This window comes from Phoenix dactylifera, chromosome 5 (genome assembly GCF_009389715.1).
Source record: "Phoenix dactylifera cultivar Barhee BC4 chromosome 5, palm_55x_up_171113_PBpolish2nd_filt_p, whole genome shotgun sequence".
Lineage (NCBI taxonomy): Eukaryota > Viridiplantae > Streptophyta > Magnoliopsida > Arecales > Arecaceae > Phoenix > Phoenix dactylifera.
Window position 1 is genome coordinate 1,246,608 of NC_052396.1, and position 23,619 is coordinate 1,270,226.

At 43.1% G+C, this 23,619-nt stretch overlaps 3 protein-coding genes across 6 annotated transcripts; 1 reads left to right on the top strand and 2 right to left on the bottom strand.

Moving 5' to 3' along the window:
• Nucleotides 1-44: 44 nt before the first annotated feature.
• Nucleotides 45-12,835, top strand: LOC103703905 (heterogeneous nuclear ribonucleoprotein 1-like). 4 transcript variants are annotated; one of them, XR_003385003.2, is made up of 3 exons: nucleotides 2,877-3,410; nucleotides 10,425-11,752; nucleotides 12,406-12,835. XR_003385003.2 is itself a non-coding variant. In XM_039126425.1 (2 exons), the coding sequence occupies exons 1-2, from the start codon at nucleotides 425-427 to the stop codon at nucleotides 11,607-11,609; spliced, it is 1,407 nt and encodes a 468-aa protein (XP_038982353.1). In that variant the 5' UTR covers nucleotides 45-424; the 3' UTR covers nucleotides 11,610-12,085. The 4 variants fall into 4 exon arrangements, 2 of the variants coding, with proteins under 2 accessions (XP_038982353.1, XP_008785173.1); XR_003385004.2 differs by having other exon boundaries at nucleotides 2,879-3,410; nucleotides 10,425-11,747; XM_039126425.1 differs by lacking the exons at nucleotides 2,877-3,410; nucleotides 12,406-12,835 and adding an exon at nucleotides 45-646 and having other exon boundaries at nucleotides 10,425-12,085.
• A 1,609-nt stretch (nucleotides 12,836-14,444) lies between these two features.
• LOC103703999 (protein unc-13 homolog) lies at nucleotides 14,445-18,947 on the bottom strand. The gene is made up of 5 exons (XM_008787113.4): nucleotides 18,023-18,947; nucleotides 16,518-17,378; nucleotides 15,958-16,419; nucleotides 15,674-15,860; nucleotides 14,445-15,576 (listed from the first exon to the last, which is right to left on the bottom strand). Exons 1-5 carry the CDS (start codon nucleotides 18,515-18,517, stop codon nucleotides 14,603-14,605), a joined length of 2,979 nt encoding a protein of 992 aa, XP_008785335.4. The 5' UTR covers nucleotides 18,518-18,947; the 3' UTR covers nucleotides 14,445-14,602.
• A 2,063-nt stretch (nucleotides 18,948-21,010) lies between these two features.
• LOC103704000 (uncharacterized protein DDB_G0283697-like) lies at nucleotides 21,011-23,569 on the bottom strand. Its single transcript, XM_039126426.1, has 3 exons — nucleotides 23,220-23,569; nucleotides 23,020-23,129; nucleotides 21,011-22,816 (listed from the first exon to the last, which is right to left on the bottom strand). The coding sequence occupies exons 1-3, from the start codon at nucleotides 23,301-23,303 to the stop codon at nucleotides 21,967-21,969; spliced, it is 1,044 nt and encodes a 347-aa protein (XP_038982354.1). The 5' UTR covers nucleotides 23,304-23,569; the 3' UTR covers nucleotides 21,011-21,966.
• Nucleotides 23,570-23,619: the final 50 nt, after the last annotated feature.

Here is a 23,619-nt window from a genome sequence, read left to right on the forward strand (position 1 = left end):
AAATTTGGCTCGACTTGAGGTCGAACTAATGATGAACAAATCAATTAAGCTGGCTCGTCTACACCCAATCTCCAACTCCACACGTGCAACAAGCTGAAACCCGCACGTCCCGACCCTTTTAGGAAAACCCTATATCAGATCTCCGCGGTCCATTCCACTCCAACTCCCTCATCAGAAACACCATCGCCGTCCAATCCCTCCAAGTCCACCATTCGTTATCCTTCCTTTCTCTGTCCTCGCCTCTCCCTCTTATTCCCTCTCTCTCCTCTCAGATATTTCTGTCCCCCGTTGCCGTCATCGCCAGCTCGCCCCCAAAACCCTAATCCCCTTCCCTTCTCCATCCCTATTCTCGGAAGAAGAAACGAAATCCCCTTCGATTTCGATCTCTCTATAGAGAGGAGAAGGGAGCAGAGAAGAGGGAGCGATGGATTCGGATCAGGGGAAGCTGTTCATCGGGGGGATATCGTGGGAGACGACGGAGGAGAAGATGAAGGAGTACTTCTCCAAGTACGGGGAGGTGCTGCAGACGGTGATCATGAGGGACAAGATGACGGGCCGGCCCCGGGGTTTCGGCTTCGTCGTCTTTGCCGATCCTTCCATCCTCGACCGCGTCCTCCAGGACAGTCACACCATCGACGGCCGGACGGTGAGCTCTCCAGCCCTTCCGTTCCTTCTCTCCGATCCGATCTAGAAGCTCTGGGATTTTGTTTGAAGATTTAAGTTCGGTTCTTGGGGATGGTGGTTTTTCTTGATTTTAAAACGATGACGACGTCTGATGCGGCCATGATTTAGAAACAAATGATTTTCTGGATTTCTTTGGGGTTTTTATGTGGATTTGGTTCTTTGTTTCATGGATTATGCTGTTCTAGGGTTTTTGAGCAGTAAAACACCTGATCTGGTGTTGGTTTAATGGACTTTTTATGGCTTCCTTTGATTTTTCTTTTTTCTGAGTTGATCTTTTAATAAAAAAAAAGAAATTTCGTTGATTTCTATGTATTTGGAAGATAGCTCCATCGTTGTTCGGTAATTCTATCTTTGCGTTCTCTGGTTGGAGTTAGCAGTTGTTCTTGTCGCTTTAATGGTAATGGCCACCTCGATTTTCGTTTACCCCAATCGAGAAGTCGTCAGGAGTATTTTGTAGTGTTTGGAATTCTGTGATTTTGCGGGTATTTTTCCTTGACTCAATGAACGGAAAGACTTGATTACTTTTGAGTTCCAGTGGTTTCTTTTAATTACTTAAGTTGAACTCTCATTTTAGACTAATTCATTTGTTTGTGAGTTTTTTTTAATAATAGTGGATCTCCCCCCTCTCTTTCTCCCCGTTGATTGTTAAACTGGACTTTTTCCAATGAAAACTAGATATATGCTTCTAACCGTTTGGGTTGTAAATTCTCTTCTTCTTGCTGTCATTGGCTTTATTGCTGCATTATATTAGCAACAGAGATATCACTTGCAGGTCATCTAATCTATGTTTGATGGTGACTAACGTAGTAGGACTGGATAATCTTCTTTTCAAAAAAAAAAAAAAACTATAAGAAGTAAAATCAGGATCTTAAAGGATATATAATCCAATACATTTTCACAATTTATATTATTATTGTTTTTTTGTAATCGGTGAAATCATCTAACATTTTGCACCATGAAGCTCTCTTTCACATTAAAAAGAATAGGCCTTGAATCAAGTATTCTTAACTTCCACCCCCGTCTGTTTAGGTAGTCCTAATTCTACCAAGATTTTTTTTTTTTTCAATCTACTCAATTCGAATCTATTAAAATAAGATAGTGAAGAGTATTAAGAATTATAGAAAGAAAAATTTTAAACTCTTTACTTTCATTAAAATGAATAAAATTGTTATAAAAATCCTTTATTTATATTAATGAGTTTGGAGTCTTCAAATTCAGATTGAATTCTTCTCGCAGTTAAAGATAAATTAAGTAAAAAAATAGTGCAAAACTTTTTTTATATTCTTCCAATCAATATGTATAGAATTATTGTATATGATTTCAGTTACTACTACTGGTTTTATTATTTTGATCAATATCCTCTTTAGTTGAAAATTATTTTCCTAAAAAATATTTTTAAGCATTTCTAAGTTTGGATACAAGCTATATTTCAACTCCCATATCAATTTTGTCTCTTTTCATATTACCTAATTTCTTAGCTTTCCAAATTTTTAGTTGGTGATTGACTACTAAATATGGTAGATCTTGCTCTCAAATTCTATCCGTTTCCTTTCTAGAATTGCCAGAATGGTTCATGACATGTTTGATGATCTTTCTGAATTAAGACTTTTCTTATTTGAGAAATTTAGCTCCTACTAAATTAAAATTATAGATGGGTCAAAGTTTGTTTACCTATTTTGCATCCAAACCTTTTAGCTTTTTGACTTGTTGATGAATTCATCTTGGCTTCTCAAGTTTCCACCTATTTCAATATCAATACAACAAACTTCTTGCAAGCATGCAAGGCAAGAATGGATTCAAGCTAGCCTAGGCCGGCTTCCGGTCAGCTTTTGAGATCGGCTCTAGGGATTTCGAATCAGGCTCAAAGTTGGGTTATAGAGCCCAAATCAAAATTAGGCCAAATCCAACCCAAATTGAGGCCGGTAACAAAGCTTGATCCAACCCGGCCCATGTTCCAGCTCTACTTCCCGTTCAATGTTAATTTATATTTAACCCAAGCTTAAAATTAAGCTTGAATAAAGCTTCAATCCAAGCTTGAATCAAGCTTGACTCAAGTTTAACTCATGTCCCTGACGATTTGAAATTTGGCTCGACTTGAGGTCGAACTAATGATGAACAAATCAATTAAGCTGGCTCGTCTACACCCAATCTCCAACTCCACACGTGCAACAAGCTGAAACCCGCACGTCCCGACCCTTTTAGGAAAACCCTATATCAGATCTCCGCGGTCCATTCCACTCCAACTCCCTCATCAGAAACACCATCGCCGTCCAATCCCTCCAAGTCCACCATTCGTTATCCTTCCTTTCTCTGTCCTCGCCTCTCCCTCTTATTCCCTCTCTCTCCTCTCAGATATTTCTGTCCCCCGTTGCCGTCATCGCCAGCTCGCCCCCAAAACCCTAATCCCCTTCCCTTCTCCATCCCTATTCTCGGAAGAAGAAACGAAATCCCCTTCGATTTCGATCTCTCTATAGAGAGGAGAAGGGAGCAGAGAAGAGGGAGCGATGGATTCGGATCAGGGGAAGCTGTTCATCGGGGGGATATCGTGGGAGACGACGGAGGAGAAGATGAAGGAGTACTTCTCCAAGTACGGGGAGGTGCTGCAGACGGTGATCATGAGGGACAAGATGACGGGCCGGCCCCGGGGTTTCGGCTTCGTCGTCTTTGCCGATCCTTCCATCCTCGACCGCGTCCTCCAGGACAGTCACACCATCGACGGCCGGACGGTGAGCTCTCCAGCCCTTCCGTTCCTTCTCTCCGATCCGATCTAGAAGCTCTGGGATTTTGTTTGAAGATTTAAGTTCGGTTCTTGGGGATGGTGGTTTTTCTTGATTTTAAAACGATGACGACGTCTGATGCGGCCATGATTTAGAAACAAATGATTTTCTGGATTTCTTTGGGGTTTTTATGTGGATTTGGTTCTTTGTTTCATGGATTATGCTGTTCTAGGGTTTTTGAGCAGTAAAACACCTGATCTGGTGTTGGTTTAATGGACTTTTTATGGCTTCCTTTGATTTTTCTTTTTTCTGAGTTGATCTTTTAATAAAAAAAGAAATTTCGTTGATTTCTATGTATTTGGAAGATAGCTCCATCGTTGTTCGGTAATTCTATCTTTGCGTTCTCTGGTTGGAGTTAGCAGTTGTTCTTGTCGCTTTAATGGTAATGGCCACCTCGATTTTCGTTTACCCCAATCGAGAAGTCGTCAGGAGTATTTTGTAGTGTTTGGAATTCTGTGATTTTGCGGGTATTTTTCCTTGACTCAATGAACGGAAAGACTTGATTACTTTTGAGTTCCAGTGGTTTCTTTTAATTACTTAAGTTGAACTCTCATTTTAGACTAATTCATTTGTTTGTGAGTTTTTTTTAATAATAGTGGATCTCCCCCCTCTCTTTCTCCCCGTTGATTGTTAAACTGGACTTTTTCCAATGAAAACTAGATATATGCTTCTAACCGTTTGGGTTGTAAATTCTCTTCTTCTTGCTGTCATTGGCTTTATTGCTGCATTATATTAGCAACAGAGATATCACTTGCAGGTCATCTAATCTATGTTTGATGGTGACTAACGTAGTAGGTCGACTTGGTTCCGAGAGTTTATTGCTTCCATTTAAGTTTTATGAATTACATTTAATATTTACTGGTACTTATGACTGTATGCTATTTTCTTTTAATGGTGGTCTTTGGTGAGTTATGGTGGCATCCTTGGAAAGTTGGTTCTTGAGCCTCTTCTATTTATTCAAATGCCTGTTATGAATAATTATATTGGAATTTTGGTAGTGTTTCCTGTGTTTGTTTATATTGTTTATCCATGGAATAATTGTCTTCCTTAAGATGTTGTTATCATCATTACTTTTGTTTATATTGCTAGATGTCTCACCTACAGTGAGATTTTGTAGTAGAAGTATGAGGAGCTGGCACTGAGTTTTGTAGTTTTTGAAATTCTTACATGGAGTAGACTGGTGTTGACATTAGGTATTGGCTGAATTTGGAAGAATAATTAATATCATGACTAGATATTCAAGTTTGGAATCAAGCTTCAGTTGTTCTACATCAGTCTAATTGCAATAGCAATTGGATGTTTAGGTTCAAAATTGGCCTGTAGAGTGGCCCCTAATCTAGCCTCCAAGTCATACGTAAAATTGACGTTTTAAATATGATTAAATCGAATCGACTACCACAAAAATTGTGCATACAATGTGGCATGTGTGACATTCTTTGATTTTACCCATTCTTGTACTAGAGTGGTTATGTCTTTGTAGCTAATATATGTAGCCTTGCTTTTGGTTTACCAATAGATGGTCCCTAAGCTTGCATGTTCTAGATGAGCAATTTAGCTAAATTTGGGCACCTAAACCGTGAAATGAAACCAAACATTTAACACTCCAAATGAGCATCATGATCATTTTAAACTAATTATGTAGTTCTTGCTTCTGTTTCCAAATGTGCTATATATTGAACCCCAAACCCGTCATCCTAAAAATTCCCTACATGAAATGGCTCAAATATCTTCACTGCTAAAGCTTTGCAAACATCATAGTTGTCCCTTCCTCTTCTCTTTATGCATACACAAATATATACTCACCTCTTACCTTTTTATTTCTTGATCTTCTGCAGCCTCCTCTTCTTCCAGTCTCTTTTTGCCTGATCACTCCATAATTTATCATTGCAATAGTGAAGTTGGTGCATTAACTATAAAATCCTCTTTTCCACTAGATAAAGTAAAGGAGAAATCTGGACCCTATGTAGGAGAGTCTAATAAGGGAATGGATTCATATCAACGAACTGGTTCGAAGGGATGTATGTGAGATTCACAGGATGATAGGAAATTATGTTGGAAAGAAGAGAAGTATTGTTATTAATGATTTTGTGAGAGACAGGATAATGGGGGAAGGGGGGCTGTGTGGGCAAGGCTATCATCAAGGCTAGAAAAGCAAGTGATTTGGGCAGATTGCTAAATGACTCAAATGATTGTCTTTTAAATTTAAAGAAAGACTAGTAAACATTCCTTGGTGTTCTATAGGGACCGTAGGCGATCAAGGGCCTGCCTGGCACGTAAGCATAAGGCTAGTGCACAGAGGACAAGATGATGGCTGCTTTAGCAGTAGCATTTATGGCACTCAAAAACAATGACAACTGGAAGCACATCTCTTGCACATGGTGGGGGCCATAGTAAGAGTCACTGCAGTGACTTTACTGATGGTATGAACAAAAATGAGGGCGAGGGGAAACTGATGGGAGAAGCAAGGATTGAAAGAGAGCACCAGAGCACCATCTTAGCACCTTACCCACCTCAAGGCAAGATAGCTTCATCAAAGTGCTGAAAGAGATTACCTAACATGCACCTCTTGGGGTGCTAAGCTACAAAAGGCTTGCACCTTCATGATTATGTGTTGTGTGTGTCTGTTCTGTGCTGTGGTGATTATGTGTTGTTTGCACTGATGTATCGTGTATGTCTACTGTGATATGTGTGTTTTAGTCTGACTGCTGGTGCGTATGGCTAAATTATTGTGGATTTGTATGCACGGTATGCTTCTTTGTGTTATGCTTCTTGTCAAATATGTTTGGCACCATGAATTCATTATATATGTGCATGTATGTACTTAGAATTGTAGATGCTCATTCACATAAGTACATGCTTGCATAGACATAAACATGTTTTGGGTCTGTTGTGTGCTGTGATCACTGTTTGTTGGTGTGTTGTGCATGTGCATGTACTGTGGTGTTTATGTGTGCATTCTTGTCTTTCAGTGCGTATGGCTGAAATTATGTATGTGGATTTACGTGTGTGTGATGCTTCTTTGTGTTATTTTTATTGTTAAACATTTTGACATCATGAATTTATTACCCACACATTTCTACACACCTATAGCCATAAACATAGTCACACATATAAGCATACGTGCATGCATTTGCATAAATACGTAAATACATGTGTATATGAGATAACATTGGGTGGGGAACAGATGCGTGGCACTTAAAGCATTGGGGAGAAGAAAGGAAAAGAACCAGGATAAAAACTGTAAAGTATGAATGATGAGGCTTGAGTAAATAATAATAAATCAAAAATTGAAGCTTAACAAGTAATTGTATTTGAGTTTATGACTGGCCTACTCTTGGTGCTCACATAAGTACCTGCCTAAGGACAGAAGCGGGGCCACTTACGGCATTGGCTGCTTGGATAGGTTGCCTGTCCAAGTCAAGGCACAAAGAGGCAGTTGCACTTAAGGCGATTTCCTGAGCTTTTGCTCAAGCTATTTCCTGGAACAAATATAATCTTCTGAAACAATAAAGGAAAAGAAAGAAACTGAAAACAAAGAAGAATATTAGAAGAGCTAACGAAATTAAGTAGAACACAGTTTGAGGAATAATTGCGGGGAAGAATTAAAAAAAAAAACTTGAAAAAATGGAGACAAATTTGAAGCAAAATAAAATAAAAACGGAATGAAGCAGGAAACAAACAGATAAAAGCTAAGAGAAGAACAAGAAAAAAGTAAAATAGGAAGAAGAGATTGAAGAAGAATAGAGTAAGAGGCATAAGAAACAGAAGTAGAGAAAATGTTGGAAAAAAGAAAGTAAAGGATTTCAAGTATATTATTAGAAGTGGAATTGTAACAACCCAGGACCTCACCCAAAATGGCTAGCCGGAAGTTATTATTTGGGTTCCTTGATCCTGTATAAGTTCCCAAGATCTACCCAGCGAATAACCGATGTAGGACTAAACACACGCCCGTACGGGTCCTTACATACTCCCCCCGTTCAAGCCCTGACGTCCTCGTCAGGCTAAGGGTTTATATCTATTCAAATCTAATCACAAACACCACGATTGGCCCGTGGTCAGCCCTAATAGATCCGTGCTGCAATGTCCCCTAGTCCACATAGGTTATGGGCCGGGTCCACTCTGATACCATTTGTAACAACCCAGGACCTCACCCAAAATGGCTAGCCGGAAGTTATTATTTGGGTTCCTTGATCCTGTATAAGTACCCAAGATCTATCCAGCGAATAACCGATGTAGGACTAAACACACGCCCGTACGGATCCTTACAGGAATAAGGGACATGGATCAGGCAGAGAAGAGGACAAGATATAGGGAAGAAGAAGAGAATGAAAGGGGAAGATAACTTGCACATGAAGGGATCTAAGTAGGAGCAAAGTGTCATTAAGATGCTTAATGTGAATGAAGGGGATGGAGTAAAAACTCAAAAGGGGAAGTGGAAAAAGAGGACAACTAGACAGGATATATAGATCAGCCGGGTACCATAAGTCATTAAGTCCTGATACATAGGATTGGGTTTTTGGGAAGGGTGTGTGCTTTTGTGTGTGTGCGTGGGTGATTTATCTTTTTTTCCCCCTTTTCATGTATATGTGTTCTTTCTTTGGGTCGGTGGGTGGGTTAAGATGGGTGAGCACCATAACCTAGCTTCCTGAATGGCCCCCATGGTGAATCTGCTTCCTAGTCATAAGAAGAAACTAAGCAATTTTCGGATGCCTGAAGTATAGGGCTGAAAACAGATCAGATATGGATCTGGTATCAATATATCCATATCTATTTAAGCTGAAGACTACAAATATGGATACCGATATTTCGGATACTAAAATTCATATCCATCTTTATTTTAAACGTATACTAATATAATTGGATATTTATAGTAAATGCAGAAGTGAATCGGATGGTTAAGTTAAAGATATGTTAATATTGTCATTTTTTTGTTAAAGTTCATGAGTGTTATATAAGACAAAAATAAGATTGTGAAGAAGACCAAATACTATGATATAGATTTGATAGCTATCTATCCATATCTATATCTGGCTTTCTTTAATGGATATGAATACCGATATAGATATTTTCTAGATGCTGAAAATTGTATCCATATCCTAATAGATTTAGACACTGTAACAAATATGGACAGATCATCCAGTCCATTTTTACCGCTAGTGAAGTGTTATTCACCGACTTTATAAATTCAGGCCAAGAAGGTTGCCGACGAGTAGGTTTCTAGGTGTCTGTTGGTGATAATCCTGCCATATGTTTGAATATGTCGTTCTCATGAATCCCTCTGTTCTCCAAGCAAACGCTTATGAAGATAATAGCTTTCTGCTTGATAGTGAATATCAATCCCATTTCTCAACTTAGTCTTTTTTGTGATCTGTTGATTTTTTTTTATATTATTTTTTCTTTGAGAGAGAGGGCTGGGGCATATGTGATATTGTAATTATCTAGGTCCGAATATTTAGGGATGCACCACCTAAAACTTGAACCCGTTATCAGTGCTTGTCACATAGAGGGGTCTGACCAGGGCAAGCTCTATGTACAATTTGGTATTGTTCCTAGTTAATTGGTCTTAATGTGTGAGGATGGCTTGAAGTGCCTTACCTAAATGGGATTTTTATTGTTTTATCATTGATATTGTCATATGGAATTGTGATTTACTTGAGTTTCTGGGCTTCAAATTATTTATTTTTGTAAATTTTCCCCTCCATGTGCGCTTCCCCCCCTTTTTTGTGTATATGTCTGTGGGGAAGGGTGGTCAGTTGTGGCAGTTCCATAGTTTGTGCCTATTTCTTGACATTGTTATCTTAATAAAATGGTTGGCTCTTTGATTGAGCTCACCACTAAAATTTTTACTGTGGACAGAAATTTTTCATCCTGCTGGTATCATAGAGCCACTTTAAGGTTGGCTCTTTGATGATATTTTTTAGCGGTCAATGAAATCGAAATGACTCATTATATGTCCCACATTGGTATATTTGTATGTTAACCTTTTTTTTATTTATTTTGGGCACACATTGACTTCAAGTTGAATTTGAGTGATATGGAGTAGAATATATTCTTTTATGAGCTTTTTTTTATAGTTATACTCTAACTTTATGAGGATTTTTTTTTATGGTTGTTTGGCTTCAGGGATGACTTGTTAGAAATGTTCTGATCTTAGTTAGTTGTTTATGAAATCAGATGGTGGCATGACATTTCAGGCAATCATACCTTTTTCTCCACCCTTTTAGTGATAAGTATTTGCTATACTTTGTAAATGTTCATGCATTGATAGGTAAGGTAACATTTACACGTATTGAAACTTCTACTGGAAGCATGAAGAGTTGACTATGTGCACGTTATGCTCAACATTATGTGTTTTGTTTGTGAAATGTCAATTTGTGGAATAGATAACTTCATTTGTTTTCCTTTATCATTTTACCATTGGTGACATTTCTGTAACTTGTTTACAAGTATTTGGTATATTTTGTAATTTACCCCATATCATATGAGTATGGGTTGTTGATAAGTAATTTTTTAGAAGAGACTCTTCCATGATGCATGGCTTATGATTGCTCTCAGCAAAGATAACACATTTTGGTGCATTACATGCGCTAACTAAATATAGCAGTATTTTCTGTTACACACCATGGGAACATTGGTTCCCAATGTGCTTGTTTCGTCATCCTAATTAACAGGTTTATGGGCTCTTCCTTCTTTTACATAATAAAAAGAAAGCCTTTTATATTCAGAGATATGCTAAAAGCTTATAAGGTGATTTTTTTTTTCAGGGGCTCATGAATTCCTTTATCATTGATATTTCATTTTATTTTTGCAAGTTATTCTCTCATGGTTTATTTTGGTAGTGTTTTTCTAACTCATGATTTACATATGCTAGAGCGTCGTTGCAAATTTCTTGCATGGTTTTAGATTTGTTGCATGTTGCATGTGTATCTCTTTAACTTATGCTTGCTAGTACCTTATTTTCAGGTGGAAGCAAAAAGGGCTCTCTCAAGAGAGGAACAGCAGGCATCCAAATCTGGAAACCCTGCTGTTGGCAGAACTGGAGGAGGACATGTTAGTGGCGGTAACTTTAGGACTAAGAAGATATTTGTAGGAGGGTTGCCCCCAACTTTGACAGAAGAAGCATTTCGTCAGTACTTTCAGGGTTATGGAGATGTGACTGATGTTGTGGTTATGTATGACCAAAACACCCAGCGCCCCCGAGGGTTTGGTTTTATCTCTTTCAGTTCAGAAGATGCTGTTGATCGAGTGCTCCACAAGACTTTCCATGAGCTCAATGGCAAACTTGTGGAGGTCAAGCGGGCACTCCCAAAGGATGCAAACCCTAGTGGCGGCGGCGGCGGCGGCGGCGGCGGCCGTCCAAATGCTGGAGGGCCCTATCAAACCAACAGTGCTTCTGGTGTCAATATGAGTTCCTATGATGCTAGAGCTGATACTGGTAGGTATATGCAACCAGCAGCAGCTGGTGGTGGTTACCCAGCATATGGTTCAACAGGCTATGGTACACCTGGATATGGGTATGGAGCAGCAAATAATGGTGTAGGATATGGAGGTTATGGTGTTGGAGGCTATGGAAGTGCTACAGCAGGATATGGAGGACCTGCTGGAGCCTATGGAAATCCAAATGCCCCAGCTGCCGGTTATGCAGGCGGTCCACCAGGTGCACCTCGAAGCCCTTGGAGCAGCCAAGCTCCATCTGCTTATGGCTCAGCAAGCTATGGTGCAAATTCAGGCTACGGGGCGCCGGCTTCATGGAATGCAGCAGGTGGTGGGGGGGCTGCTGCCCCACCCACTGGTCAGTCTCCTAGTGGGACTGGGTACGGGAATCAGGGATATGGGTATGGCGGATACGGTGGGGCTGAAGTCTCTTACGGCAGTCAAGGTGGCTATGGGGCTGTCGGTGCACGTGGCAGTGGTGGCCCACCTACCAATCCCACTGGTGGCCTGGGAGAACAAGGGGCTGGTTCTGGCTACATGGGTGGCGGCTATGGTGATGCAAGTGGTGGCTCTGGTTATCCAAATTCTTGGAGGGCTGATCCTTCTCAAGGAATTGGTTATGGAACTAGCCAAGTGAATGGGCCTCCTGGTGGGCCAGCTGGTTATGGTGGTGCCTATGGTGGTGCTCAGTCAAGGCAGGCTCAGCAGCAGTAATCATGATGGTGGGATCATAATTCCACCTGGGAATTCAGGCTCAAGAGTTGGTTCTTGAATTTTGTCACGTGGCCTGCATCACTTGGTTTTCTTGCCTGCTGTGAGGACTGGCTGTTGCCGAGGAAAGCAGTTTTCTGGGTCTGGTTGGAATGCTTAAATCCTAAGTAGTTTAGTAGTAATCTCTTTCTAGAATATAATAAGTAGCTGTTATGAGTAGTATACACCTTGCACTACTGCTTGCTTTTAAGTTTCCTATATTACATTTGTCGGCGTGTAGGTGTTTCCTTAAGCACTTATTTGGAGTTGATTTCCCTAGCTTTTCCTCTGGTCTTAAAGCTAGAGTAGCTTGTCTTAGACTTTCTATTGCTGTCTTTCATGGTTTCGAACTTGGTAGTTATTTATGTTAATTGTAATGGCATTAATCCTCAGAATCTGGCTATAGATATCTTGGCAATCTCTTTTGGTTTTGATTGAAACTTAGAACTATTTCACATATACTCTTGGGGCATGATATGGACAGTAGAGATGTAGACTGCCTTCAGTAGCTTATCGATATGCGACTGCTCTATGTTGTGATAATGATGTAGACTCCATAGCTTCTTTTATACGTGATAAGACTTCTACAAATGACTTTTTCTTAGCACTGCCATATGAACTAGAGATTTAAGATGTAGTGAGTAATGGAGGCTACTTTAAGGATGGAGTAAGAGCTAGAGAATTTGCCATTCATAGTAGTAGTTGAGACATTTGGCAAAGCATAATCATTTCTTTCCTCCTGCATTTTCCCTTTGTACAGGGGCTGCCGCTCTTGTTCTCTTTCCTCTCCACCAACATTGAAGCCTTTCACCAGGTGAGGTTATAAAGCACTGAGGAACCTCTAAGTCGAGCGCAGGAGGATGCTCCCAAATCTGCTAATTTGTTTTTATTCATCACATTGGAAGTGGCTCTTGACTAAATCGATTGTTGAAGGGTGTTGCCTTGCATGCCACAGCAGGTGGTTTTTTGAAATGGATGATCCCATCTCTTTCATTACCTGTTCGGCGGCCTCATTCATTTTTGCTGCTTTATACTGCAATATTTCTTTGAAGATTATCTTAGGGTAGGTCAATGAGACTTGTGAAATAAATGATTGAAATTTAATTATGCAAATCTTGTCTTAGTAGGCTTGAAAACCTGGAAACTTTTTCAGTTTTCATATACTCACAAAAGAGAGGTGGTTCGTGAGGTCTGGCTATATTTGTGTTTGTATATTTCTCACGTGCATCATTCTACTGAAATATGTAGTAGTATTAAGCATCTATGTAATTGGTAGGAGATGTGCGTGTTTCTGCGCGTAGGTCACGCATCCTTATGCTTGGAGTAACAGCATTGGTTAAAACTGATGGCAAGCATTTGTATAGGAGGTCTCATCTTGCAAGTTGAAATCTTGCACAAACTTCTGATATGCATTGATTAGGACTAGCTTCCATTCCTTCACTGGAGTTTTGTCTAGACTAGCTTCTTGGTAAGTCTTCTTTGTGAGGAGTGCTTCTTAGTAAGAAAGTTGATACTATTTAAGAAAATGGGATTTATTGCTACTGGCATTGTCACAATAGGAGTGATGTCGCCATTTTGTCACAATCGGGTGGCTGACAACTATCTTGCAGTCTTGTTTTTAGATATTGAAAACAGTCTTAGGATATGAAGTTTTAGTTATCTCACTATTTCACTTGACCGATACTTGGGTCTGTTTGGACCGTATAATCTTTAGAATTTTCTGTTGAGACATAATAAATGATTCTTGTCTGTGCTCGTGGAGTCAAGATTTCAGAGTAATGTTGTTCCATGTACCTAATTGTTGGACTCCAGCTCCGTGGACAAATTTTCTTCCTGCTGCCTGTCCAAAAGTCCTTTCCAACCTATTTGTATCGGTCATTGCCCTTTTTGTGTATAGGCCCCAGGCTTGCGGACTAATTTTTTGTCCTGCTGTTTATCCAAGTCTTTTGCAACCTATTTGTATCTCGCACTGCTCTTTTTTGACTTTAAGAATGTTCATGACGGTGTCTAGCCTGCCCGGTAGTGCACCACCATTCGGGCTCTGGTACCTCTTAATTCACCTTCATTTAGAGTCATCTTTGGAAGGGAACAAGTTGCTGATCAATGAGCTTTGGTCCTATCATTGAATTTTGAACTTTTAATGCTCATTGCAAGTGCTTTCTGAAATATGTGCCCTGGAAGTAAATCAGAAAATGAATTTGTTGTGGACATTACTCCTACCTTAATTTGCAGTATCCTCTGAAAAATGTCTTTGCAGTAAATCAAAGCATAAATTGGCTCTGAGCACATCATTCCTATATTGGTTCCTGGAATCTGGTCCTCTTTAGGCAATAGCACGCCATGATTGATGCTATAAGTAATGCTAGTCAACCTGAAAGGATTTTTTCCGGGTACTGTAAATTTGAGACGGAGCAGGCGTTCCAATATGTTTCCTCTCTTCCTGATCGTATAAAAGTTCTTGCGAGTGCTATGGCGTCAATCGCACGTCTCTTCTTGCTAGCTCCATGAGCTCGATGATGTCTTGATCAATGTTGTGGTGTGGTGGTCTAGCGTTGCCATCAAATCTTGCCCCGACCAGTACGCGTAGTGGTGATCGTGAGTTGTTAATGGAAGCAGGCTTTAAAACACTGATCTCTGGGAAGTATCGTGTGTTCATATTTATCTTCAATATTCGTGATTAATTTTCAACTTTTCCTTCTGTTCCCCCATTAAAATTTCCTTTCAAGCGGTTCATGTTTTATATTTTTCACCAAGCAGAGCGTTAGATTTTTTTCTTATCCAAAGGTTCTCGCAGGCAAGTCATAGAGAAAGGAGAAAAAAAAGAAAGAAAAATTAGATTCTATGTCCCATTACATGCACATTCACAGCACCCTCTCTCTCTCTCTCTCTCTCTCTCTCTCTCTAAAATTCGTCACACTTGGACGTGAATCTTAGCAATAGCTGCAGCTCTCACTCGTTCACCGTCTCTTTGGGAGCTGAAACGTTGTCTTCAAGAAGCGGTTGGCAGCGTCGTCGTCCCTATGGCACAACACCCTCAGTATTGTGTTGGGGTCGGTCCGGTTCCACCTCCCCGTCGTCGGGGGCATCGGCAACTTGTGGCCCGCCCCCCCGAGGCCGCTCGCTTCGCACGCAGCGATGCTGAAATCCTCAATCAGCCGCTCTGTTGAGAGGCCCATCAGCCCCACTATCCCCTCCGCAACCTCTGCCTCCCTATCCACGGCGTCGTCCGCCACCAGCCCCTCGCCGCACATACAAAACGATTTCTTCAAACTCCGCAGGTCCTCCAGTATCATCTCATGGTCGGACCGAATGAAGGCCCGCTCGCTCCCGCCGGCGAGCAGCACCATGAGGAATGCCTCGAACGCCGCTCTCAGTACCTCCCTCACTGCGATCGGCTGTGCCCGATCGATGAGGATGGAGATGAGGAGGGTGAGGTTCTGTTTCAGGATGCGGAGCCCCGGGCGAATCCTCGCATCGGCGACGTCGCCCAGGTAGAGGCCATCGTAGAAGGATCGGTGAGAGTCCAGGAAGATAAGGCGGTAGGCAGCCACCTCGGACACATGCTGGATGGCTGACTGGACGGAGGAGCGGGCGAGGTCGAAGTGGTAGGAGGGGGCGAGGCGGCGGTTGCTGTTGGCGGCGCGGCCGCTGGGAGATGGACCGCGGCCACGGGAGAAGAAGGATAGCGACTTGTCGAGTGAGTGGAGGTGGGCGAGGACATAGTGGAGGGTGTTGAGACGGATGTACAGCCGCTGCGTGCCACGGCTCGTTGACGGCTTTGGCTCCTGGCCTTCCGCATTCATGCTCGCCTTCGGGAGGTCGACGCCCGCATTGCAGGGGCTCGACGCCTTCTTCCATAGCCTGACCACTGTGGAATCCTGGCTGCATCTTGTTAGCGGGGGGAGTGGGGGAACGTAGGTTTGCTTGGTCCCTAGCGGCAGCAGCGGAAACAGATTAAAGAGATCGAACTATACTTGCTTCTAATTTTAATCTTTATTTCATCCTTCAGTCTAGAGGAAGCTTCTTACCGCACGACGCTACGAAGGAAACGTAGTCCTGAAAGAGAGTCTCCAGTCCATCAGCAAGGTCTTGGACCATGTCATCCCTGGCTCCTACTGGAATCTCAAAGAACTCATCCACTGTCACCTTGGCTAGCTTCATCAGATCCACAGCAGACTGGGCGTAGGGTTCGCTTTTGGACCTCGGGATCCAGCTCTGCGATACAGTAGATTGCACAAGTTAAACAATGGACAAATATTGTCGTGTTACAGTTTCACCCTGTACAAGGAATTATTGGATACGAACAGTTCACCTCCGTTTCTTTAGCTCTCTTAAGGCACTCCTTTCCAATCCTTAGCCTCTCGTCTATCCAAGCCTTGAGGAGGTTCACAACAACGGTGTCCACTTCGTATGGGATCATCTCCCTCACGATCCCCTTCCCACCATCTTCGCAGTCCTCGGAATCCTCGACAACCATCTGAACTAGGAACTTCTCCAGCTTTCCAGCAGATTGGAGCACCCGAACCAAATCGTTTGTCAGGCAAGTGACCTTGGCCAAGTACTGCTTCAGCACGATACCATAGCAGTTGTGGATGGTCACCACCGCAGCGGCGGTCGGATTTGAATGCCATTTCCTTAGGACCGGGCTAAAAGTTTCCCTCTCGGCGACCGCTAGTTCTTCCGAATCTTTGGCCAGCCCTATCAAAATTTCACTCGGATCTTGTTCTTCTTCCACGATCATGCTGTCTGCAGCCCCAGCTCCATTCTCGAATATCTGTCATCGCATTAAAGAGCTTCGATTTGAGTCAATACATACATATATAGTGCGAGACAGCTTCAAAGTAGTAGTTTATATTAATGCAGAACTCGCACCTTAGTGAATGCATTTCTCATGGAAGATCTTACGTAGTAATCCACCCGGTTTCCCGACGTGGTCGTGCCCACGGCCCCCATACTTGGAAGATCTTCAGCTATGATCCTCGTCGTTGAGAGTGCCAAAGAAAGTATGTTCTCCATGTTGCCCAAAGTTCCCTTGTCGAACTTTTCGTGATAATCTAACAACCGCTTCTCCGTCCATCCCTGGATCGCCGTCAGCACACTCGACAAGACCTTCAAATAGTTAGGCTCACGGTCGGACCTCTTTGCATCGTTGGCCACCTCGACGAGCATTGCTAACGCTGCACAGATCAGGTCCGGTTCGATTTCCCCGGTGATGAGATACTGTTGGAATATCACCCAGGTGAAGCACGCATTGTGGATCATCCTATTGATCCCCAATGTGGACCATGTCTTCTTCATCAGCTCGATAAGCTCATCGACCTCATCCAGGACCACGGTCTCTTCTCGGAGGTCGAAGATGGAGTGGAGGAGAGCTAAGTAGAGGTAGACGTTGATGGGGTAGCCATCGGCCCAATGGCACGCTTCGGCGGAGGAACCATTGGTGCTGCGCCATGCTAAGGCGACGACGGAGTTGCAAAGGCTGCGCATGGCTTCGGAGTTCTTGCTGGTGTCGATGGGCTTTTGCTCGCCTGAACGGATCACTTCCTGGAAACGGAGCGCGGAGGAGTTGAGCCGGTCCAGGGGGATCGGGGGGTATAAGAGGAGGCCAGCTTCTAGGATCTTGAGTTGACGCCTCTGCCATCGGTGGTACTCTTGCATGTCATTGAATTCAGACGGTTTTAACTGGCGGAGGAGCTCTAGAGGAAGAATGATCGTCTCTACTCTTCTACCAACCTATTAACACCAACAAAAAATTTGAGGACAATATTAGCGCACACAGAAACACACACACTAATGAAGAGGCATTAACGCTCCTCTTCTCAATGATCTTTCAGATGTATGAAGTATTAGCTGCAGAAGAGCACTTTCTAATTAATCTCTACATATTGATAATATTACTATTATATATTGTACTATGGATTTGCCTTCACGCAAATTAGCAGATTTCTGAAATGTTAAGAAAGATTATTCATTTTTTCCTGAAATTTGACAAAATATCACTCAAAAAAAAAAAAAAATCAATGTCAAGTAGTTTCTCTGTTGCTTCCCCATTATCTTATGCTTCGTGTATCCATTAATTTGCATGTCTTATACAATTTTGTTGTTGTTGTTGTTGTTGTTGGAAAAGATGAAAATTTTATGGGTTGGATTTTTATGATAGCAATTTCTTGCAGTACGCACATATGGAAACTTAATTGATTATTTTCTTTTTTTAAAAGATTAATTATTATTCTTTATGGTAATTCTTCATTCAAGTTTTTTTTATTCTTAAATCGAGACAATATAAATTTAGAAGATTTTGTAGAATTATTTAATAAATTTTATGGCCTGCTGCCAACCTGATGTTGAATCCGGATGACGAGAAGAAAATCTGTTACCTGGCCGACGAGGGTCCTCATGAGGGTCTTCCGCAGCCGGTTGTCGCTCTGATCGGTCACCCGCATCTGCTGCCGCATGATCTCTGCCGATGTCATCGGCCTTCTCAGCTTTCCCGGCGAGTTCGGCCCGCCGTTCCCGGCCGTCCCGCCCGACGGGTTCATCGTCCGCATGGGCGGCGGGCGCCTCGCCTTCAGCCCCAGCGCCTTCTTTATCCTGCTGTTCACCACCATCATCCCCGTCCCACCCTTCGGCCCGCCGCTCGTCGGCGACCCGTCCCCGCCGCCCTCCAGCGAGTAGTAATTGAGCCCGCTCCGGCTGCCACCGAAGCCGGGGGACGAGCGGCACGACATGAAGAAGAGCTCGTAGGCGGTCTCGCGGAGGTCGGACCACCGTAGGGTCTCGAGCCGCCCGAATGGGCTCTCCAGCTCGCCGTCGAAGTCGATGCTGCTCTCCGACCGGCAGGCCGAGGATGTGGAGTGGTTGCGGCGCATCATGGTGTCGCCGGCCGCTGCGGCAGCTCAGGCCACGGCCGTCGGGAGAAGAGAGAAGGAGGGAGAGAGAGAGAGGGAGGAAAATATCAAACGGGAGGGGAGAGATAGACAAGGGAGGGTGGTTTCCGCGGCACGCTATACTTTTTTTGTCCGGGGAGGGGGATTGGATGTGAGGAGGAGAGAGAGGAGGGAAGGTTGGAAAGGGGTTCGATGGGTGGCAACCCGTTTGTTTTATTGCCAACGGTTAAGGTGGGCATCGATGAGGTCGACGAACGAGGAACGAGGGGCCAACTAAGCAAGAGAAAATCTATGCAGAGACAAAGAGACCGTGGAGAGGAGGGTGGTGCCCCGCTGAGTTGGCCGCTTCTCCATCACTTCTCGCTGCATTCGCAGTGCCGGTTCTAACTTTGGTGCCGTTCCAGGAGGCTCCGTTCAAAAGCTTAGCCAAACGAATGGCAGGTATGCTTTTCTATTTACAGGAGGCCATTGGTCACTGTTTCATTCTTTCCTTTCTTTGTTGCTTCATGGATTAGTTTCAGATTTACTTGCAGTCGGAACAACATTCGTTAGATCTCGGTTCTCCTCAGAATTGTAATATAAAGGAAGGTTTTTCCCTCGTATGAAGGGTGTGTGCACAAGGTCTTCTGATGCATGGAGCTTTTGTGCATTAGATCCAGAGAAGGCAAGAACTCTCCCATCCTATCTACGTCGTAGCCATTACTTTCCTCAAAATATCTATATAAGCATTTTATGGAACCATGTGAATTGCTTGCGCTTTCTTGTGTTCTCTTTTTTTGTTCTTTGATTTTGTTATATTTGATACATTAATTCAAATGTTTTGGTGTTGTCACAAGGGCCCTTTTAGCTGAAGGCCACAACTGCACTGCAGAACAGCTCAACCTATCTTGTAATTAATCCTCTATCATGCTATGCTTTGATAGAGTAACCTCAAACACTGACAAAAATTTCGGGTAGTGGAAAAACGCCTTTGAAATTATTCAGTTCATAAAATTACAAGCCCTTGACATATTGAGGTTACGCTGTCACGATGCAGCTAGAATGCTACCTTGATGCATGTGGTTGTTTTAACATAGAGAATCGCCTTTGTGATGTCTCCTTATTTTTGTTTCAGACTAAGAGTTTCTTGCAAAAATTGCCTCTTATAGTGTCTTCCTTCTGTAACAAGGAGAACTAGAAAATTATTTATCTTAAAAACTCAGCGTATCAGGAGACATCAGAAAGAGGCCAATTCTGTTATCGGTAATTAAGCACGACTCAAATGGGCATGACCTAGATAAATTGCCTTTGATTCAAGAGTTGCTTCAACACAAAGGGAATATGTGCAAGTGTGGACAGTATGAAAAACTTTGAGATGATCAACTTACGCCAATGGCTTTCTTGTTATGATGTGCATAAACTCTTTTGGAGATCACATGATTCGTCGCTCACTCATTATCACCTGATCTAGGAGCTGAGGTAGATGAAGATTTGATAATGTTTTGTTGCTGGAAATTGGACCCGGGGGCAGTCTTCGGTCGAGGAGAGCGAGCGGCGATGAGTTCTCACGGTGGGGCGGCGATCCGTCGGCGAGCGGCGTCCTCCGTCTGGGGCAGTCGGAGAGAAGGGGCGGCAGGTCCTCCTGGCGAAGCGGCGATCCGTCAGTTGGCGGCGTCCTCCGTCCGGGTGCCTGCACACAAACCGGTGGCCGGGTTTTCCGGCGCCGGCCCTCCGACGCTCAAGTCAGGGAGGGGGCAAATAGTGTAGAAAGGGAGATAAATAATGTCTGTAGAGTGTATCAATCTTCCAACCCCCTCCTGAGAGGCCACGGCTCCCTTTTATAGGCGGGGGTCGGTTTACCTGCGATGTAACAGGGCGAGGCCGTAGTACGGCTCGGCATGTTGTTCAGGTCGGCGCATGGTCAGGCGAATCATTGCTCTGATGTCGGCGGTGAGGGCGTCGTATAACCAGAACTAGCACGCTGTCAGACGAATTATTGCATTGGTGTCGGAGGTATGGCCGAGATCGGAGACTTATCATAGTTGACTAGACTCTGCTGGGCTGATTTGCCGTGGAGAGCTGAGAGTCCGTAGATGACAGGAGCCATGCGCATTTATGGTGGAGTAAGCCGGAGATCCGCATTTATTATGGAGTAAGCCGGAGATCCGCATTTATTGTGGAGTAAGCCGGAGATCCGCATTTATTGTGGAGTAAGCCGGAGATCCGCATTTATTGTGGAGTAAGCCGGAAGGTTACAGCGACCATGCGCAATAAATGTCAGGGTACGGTCCTCGGCCGGACCTCTGAGGCGCACGGCCGTAGTAGGTGGCTGACAAGAGTAGACCTCGAACATCGGGGTTTTTCTTAGGTCGGAGGTCTCGAGGTCGGGCGTTCCGAAGTCGGACGCCGACTTCGGCCGTCCGGGGTCGGAAGTTATACGGCTTCTTAGGGGTATTTATGTCATTTTGGGAAAAAATCTTATTCCCCCCAACATGTTTAATTCCTGATATTGCAGAAAGTTGTGTATCAATGTCATTTACTTTGATCCTTCCATATAAGACCAATTGTTTAAGATATTTCATAACTCATTCTGGGATCTCTTCAGTTTCCTCCTTTTCTTTTCCTGCAAGGTCTTTAAGGTACTTGATTTTGTCATGTAAGCACCTTCTGGAATTCAAATTCAAGCTAAGAATCTAATTACGTAAGAAGGATCAGACCGGAAGGGTTGCTCCATAAAGAAAATCAAATATATCACATCCATGTGGAACACAGTTTAGTATGATATTAGGAGAACCGCAAATTTGGCACCCTTTTACGGTCCTCAAATTACACGCCCTAAAATTGGACATCTAGCTCAACTTGTTACAGACATTTATGCATACCATTTATCAAGTTAAGAATAGATCATTAGAAATGGTGCCTATGAAAAGGAAAAAACAAAATCGACTGATACATACCTCAAGAATGTGCACGATTTCAGTAATTGTTTGTTTCTCAGACAGTCATGAATGAAGACTTAATGCCTTATTGACAATACAATGGCATCATAACCCATCAGACAGTGATAGAATATACAGTAGAAAAGTTGAATTCACACTGAACTTGTAGTTGAAGGATGGCTCAGGCGAGCTCTAGAGACAACTTTGCCAAGAGTTCTTCGACAAGTGGAAAGCATTACGCCATAAGCTGATGAGGAAAGGGGACAAAAAACTATGGTACTCACACAACAGTTCAACTCACATACTAGAATCCAGTCATCCACCATGAGCACAGCAGCTTGTGCAAGCATAAGCAGCACCTTTGATGAGAAAAGACGATAGTGCTCGCAATTCATATTTAGAACTATTGTTTTCTGCTACTTTAACATGCCTCTCTCTGTATGTGCTTGTGGTATTTGGAATCCCTTTGATTGTCTAGCCAGATTGGCAAGAAGAACCTGAATCACTTCTCTGGTTTTAATTTAGAAAAGCTAAAATAGATCCCTCCTCTTGACCAACTGACGATTCGGAGAAATGAGAATTGCTTTGCTGGGGCCTTTCCGTATCTGAATTATCCAATGAGACCAGCCAGTTAGAAAGGCTAGCATCCACAGGAATATCATGTTTAGCAGGGCAATTGGGTCTTGGATTTGAGCTAGCGAGCTTTCGGAACTCCCCGATCTCAAATGCAGGCTCAGGATTGACAGTTATCTTGTTCTCTGCATCCGAGTTGATATTTTCCTTCTTTTGATTCTTCGACGGAGCTGCGCACAGCTTAACTTGCCTCCACTGAGTGAGATTTTCTACAGGATTCAGAGCAGGATGGACATACCGGCTCCTGCCGCGTATACCTCTGGCCAGAAGGGGTGGCTGCCTATCAGGAGGGGAGACACACTTGGATTTTGGACTGTTAACTTCCTGGATGCATTGCTGTTCTTTCTCCATTGGTAGCGAAAGAAACGAAGCATTAGACTCTTCCTCATTTCCCTCTATTTCGACAGCATTATTATCTTCCTCATCTAAATCAGAGTCCTCATAATCCTCCTCCTCGTCTTCTTCTTCCTCCCCATAGTCAATATCATCATCAACATCACTACCCTCACAATTTTGATACCTATGGTTCAAGAGAGAAGCTCCCGACTTCGGAAGAGATTTATCTTCACCTTCCTCAGGCTTTCTTTCTTCTGTTATCACTTCATCCTCTTTCTTATCCTCTGATGAATGCTTTGGATCTTCGTCTATTAAGACCGCTTCGTACGTTTGGACAATCAAATCAAATGTTACTTTCTTCTTGCTGCTGCCACATCTCCCCTGCTCATGATTCTCTCTACAAATACAGAAGATAAAATATTAAATCCTAGCTGAACTGAAAGGGCAGGAACAGATCAAAGCCACATTGAGGATTAAGTGACAAAATTACCAGGCATATAGAACGCAGCAGCTGGAACCACACGCATTGAGAATAGTACCAATAAAGCACAAACATTAGTAAATTAGAAAAGAAGTTCGAAGGAACAATGAAAATAATACCTCGACTCCGGAGTTGAATCCACTGCTTCTGAGACGAGTTTCTTTGGAGAAAGATTCGGTGCGAGTTGCTTCGAAGAGGGGCTCCGCAGAGGTTTGCAACTCTCGCATACCTAAGAAGTGCACAGTAAGGTAGAAGGACTGACGGAGATTGTATGAAATGAAACAAAAACAAAGGGTTAAAACTCTGGAGAAAAACCTACCCGATCTACTGGTAGTGATTTATTCGCTTGTCTTCGTCTCTTTCCATCCTTGGCACCCCCAAAGCAGGCCAGGAAGCACCCCATGAGCAAGGAAAATAAACACAGCTCTCTCCCCTTACCTTCTGCTTGGAATGAATTGGAGAGAGCCAAGGTGCTTCCTCACCGGGGGGGAAATGGAGGATGGGATCAAAGAGAATAGGAGAAGGAAACAGAGAAGACAGGAAGAAAGCTTGGGAGGTTTTGCTTGGAGGAGAGACTTAAATTGTGGAGGACAAAACGGTGACTAGAGCGTTGAAGGGTTTCCAATGAGCTTGGAGAATTCGACCGTTGGGCAGAGCAATGTTGGGAAGGCGCGTGGAGTTACCGTGGCTACGTGCATCTCCCTATCAAAATTTGCCAC

Excerpts from the sequence above, each read along its gene's own strand:
- LOC103703905 (XM_039126425.1), top strand. The coding sequence starts at position 425 with ATGGATTCGGATCAGGGGAAGCTGTTCATCGGGGGGATATCGTGGGAG. Across the intron at positions 647-10,424 it reads ACACCATCGACGGCCGGACG|GTGGAAGCAAAAAGGGCTCT; the intron begins GTGAGCTCTCCA and ends CCTTATTTTCAG.
- LOC103703999 (XM_008787113.4), bottom strand. The coding sequence starts at position 18,517 with ATGATGCGCCGCAACCACTCCACATCCTCGGCCTGCCGGTCGGAGAGC. Across the intron at positions 16,420-16,517 it reads TGAGAAATGCATTCACTAAG|ATATTCGAGAATGGAGCTGG; the intron begins GTGCGAGTTCTG and ends ATGCGATGACAG. Across the intron at positions 15,861-15,957 it reads AGAGAGCTAAAGAAACGGAG|AGCTGGATCCCGAGGTCCAA; the intron begins GTGAACTGTTCG and ends ACTGTATCGCAG.
- LOC103704000 (XM_039126426.1), bottom strand. The coding sequence starts at position 23,303 with ATGGGGTGCTTCCTGGCCTGCTTTGGGGGTGCCAAGGATGGAAAGAGA. Across the intron at positions 23,130-23,219 it reads AATCACTACCAGTAGATCGG|GTATGCGAGAGTTGCAAACC; the intron begins GTAGGTTTTTCT and ends TGCACTTCTTAG. Across the intron at positions 22,817-23,019 it reads GATTCAACTCCGGAGTCGAG|AGAGAATCATGAGCAGGGGA; the intron begins GTATTATTTTCA and ends CTGTATTTGTAG.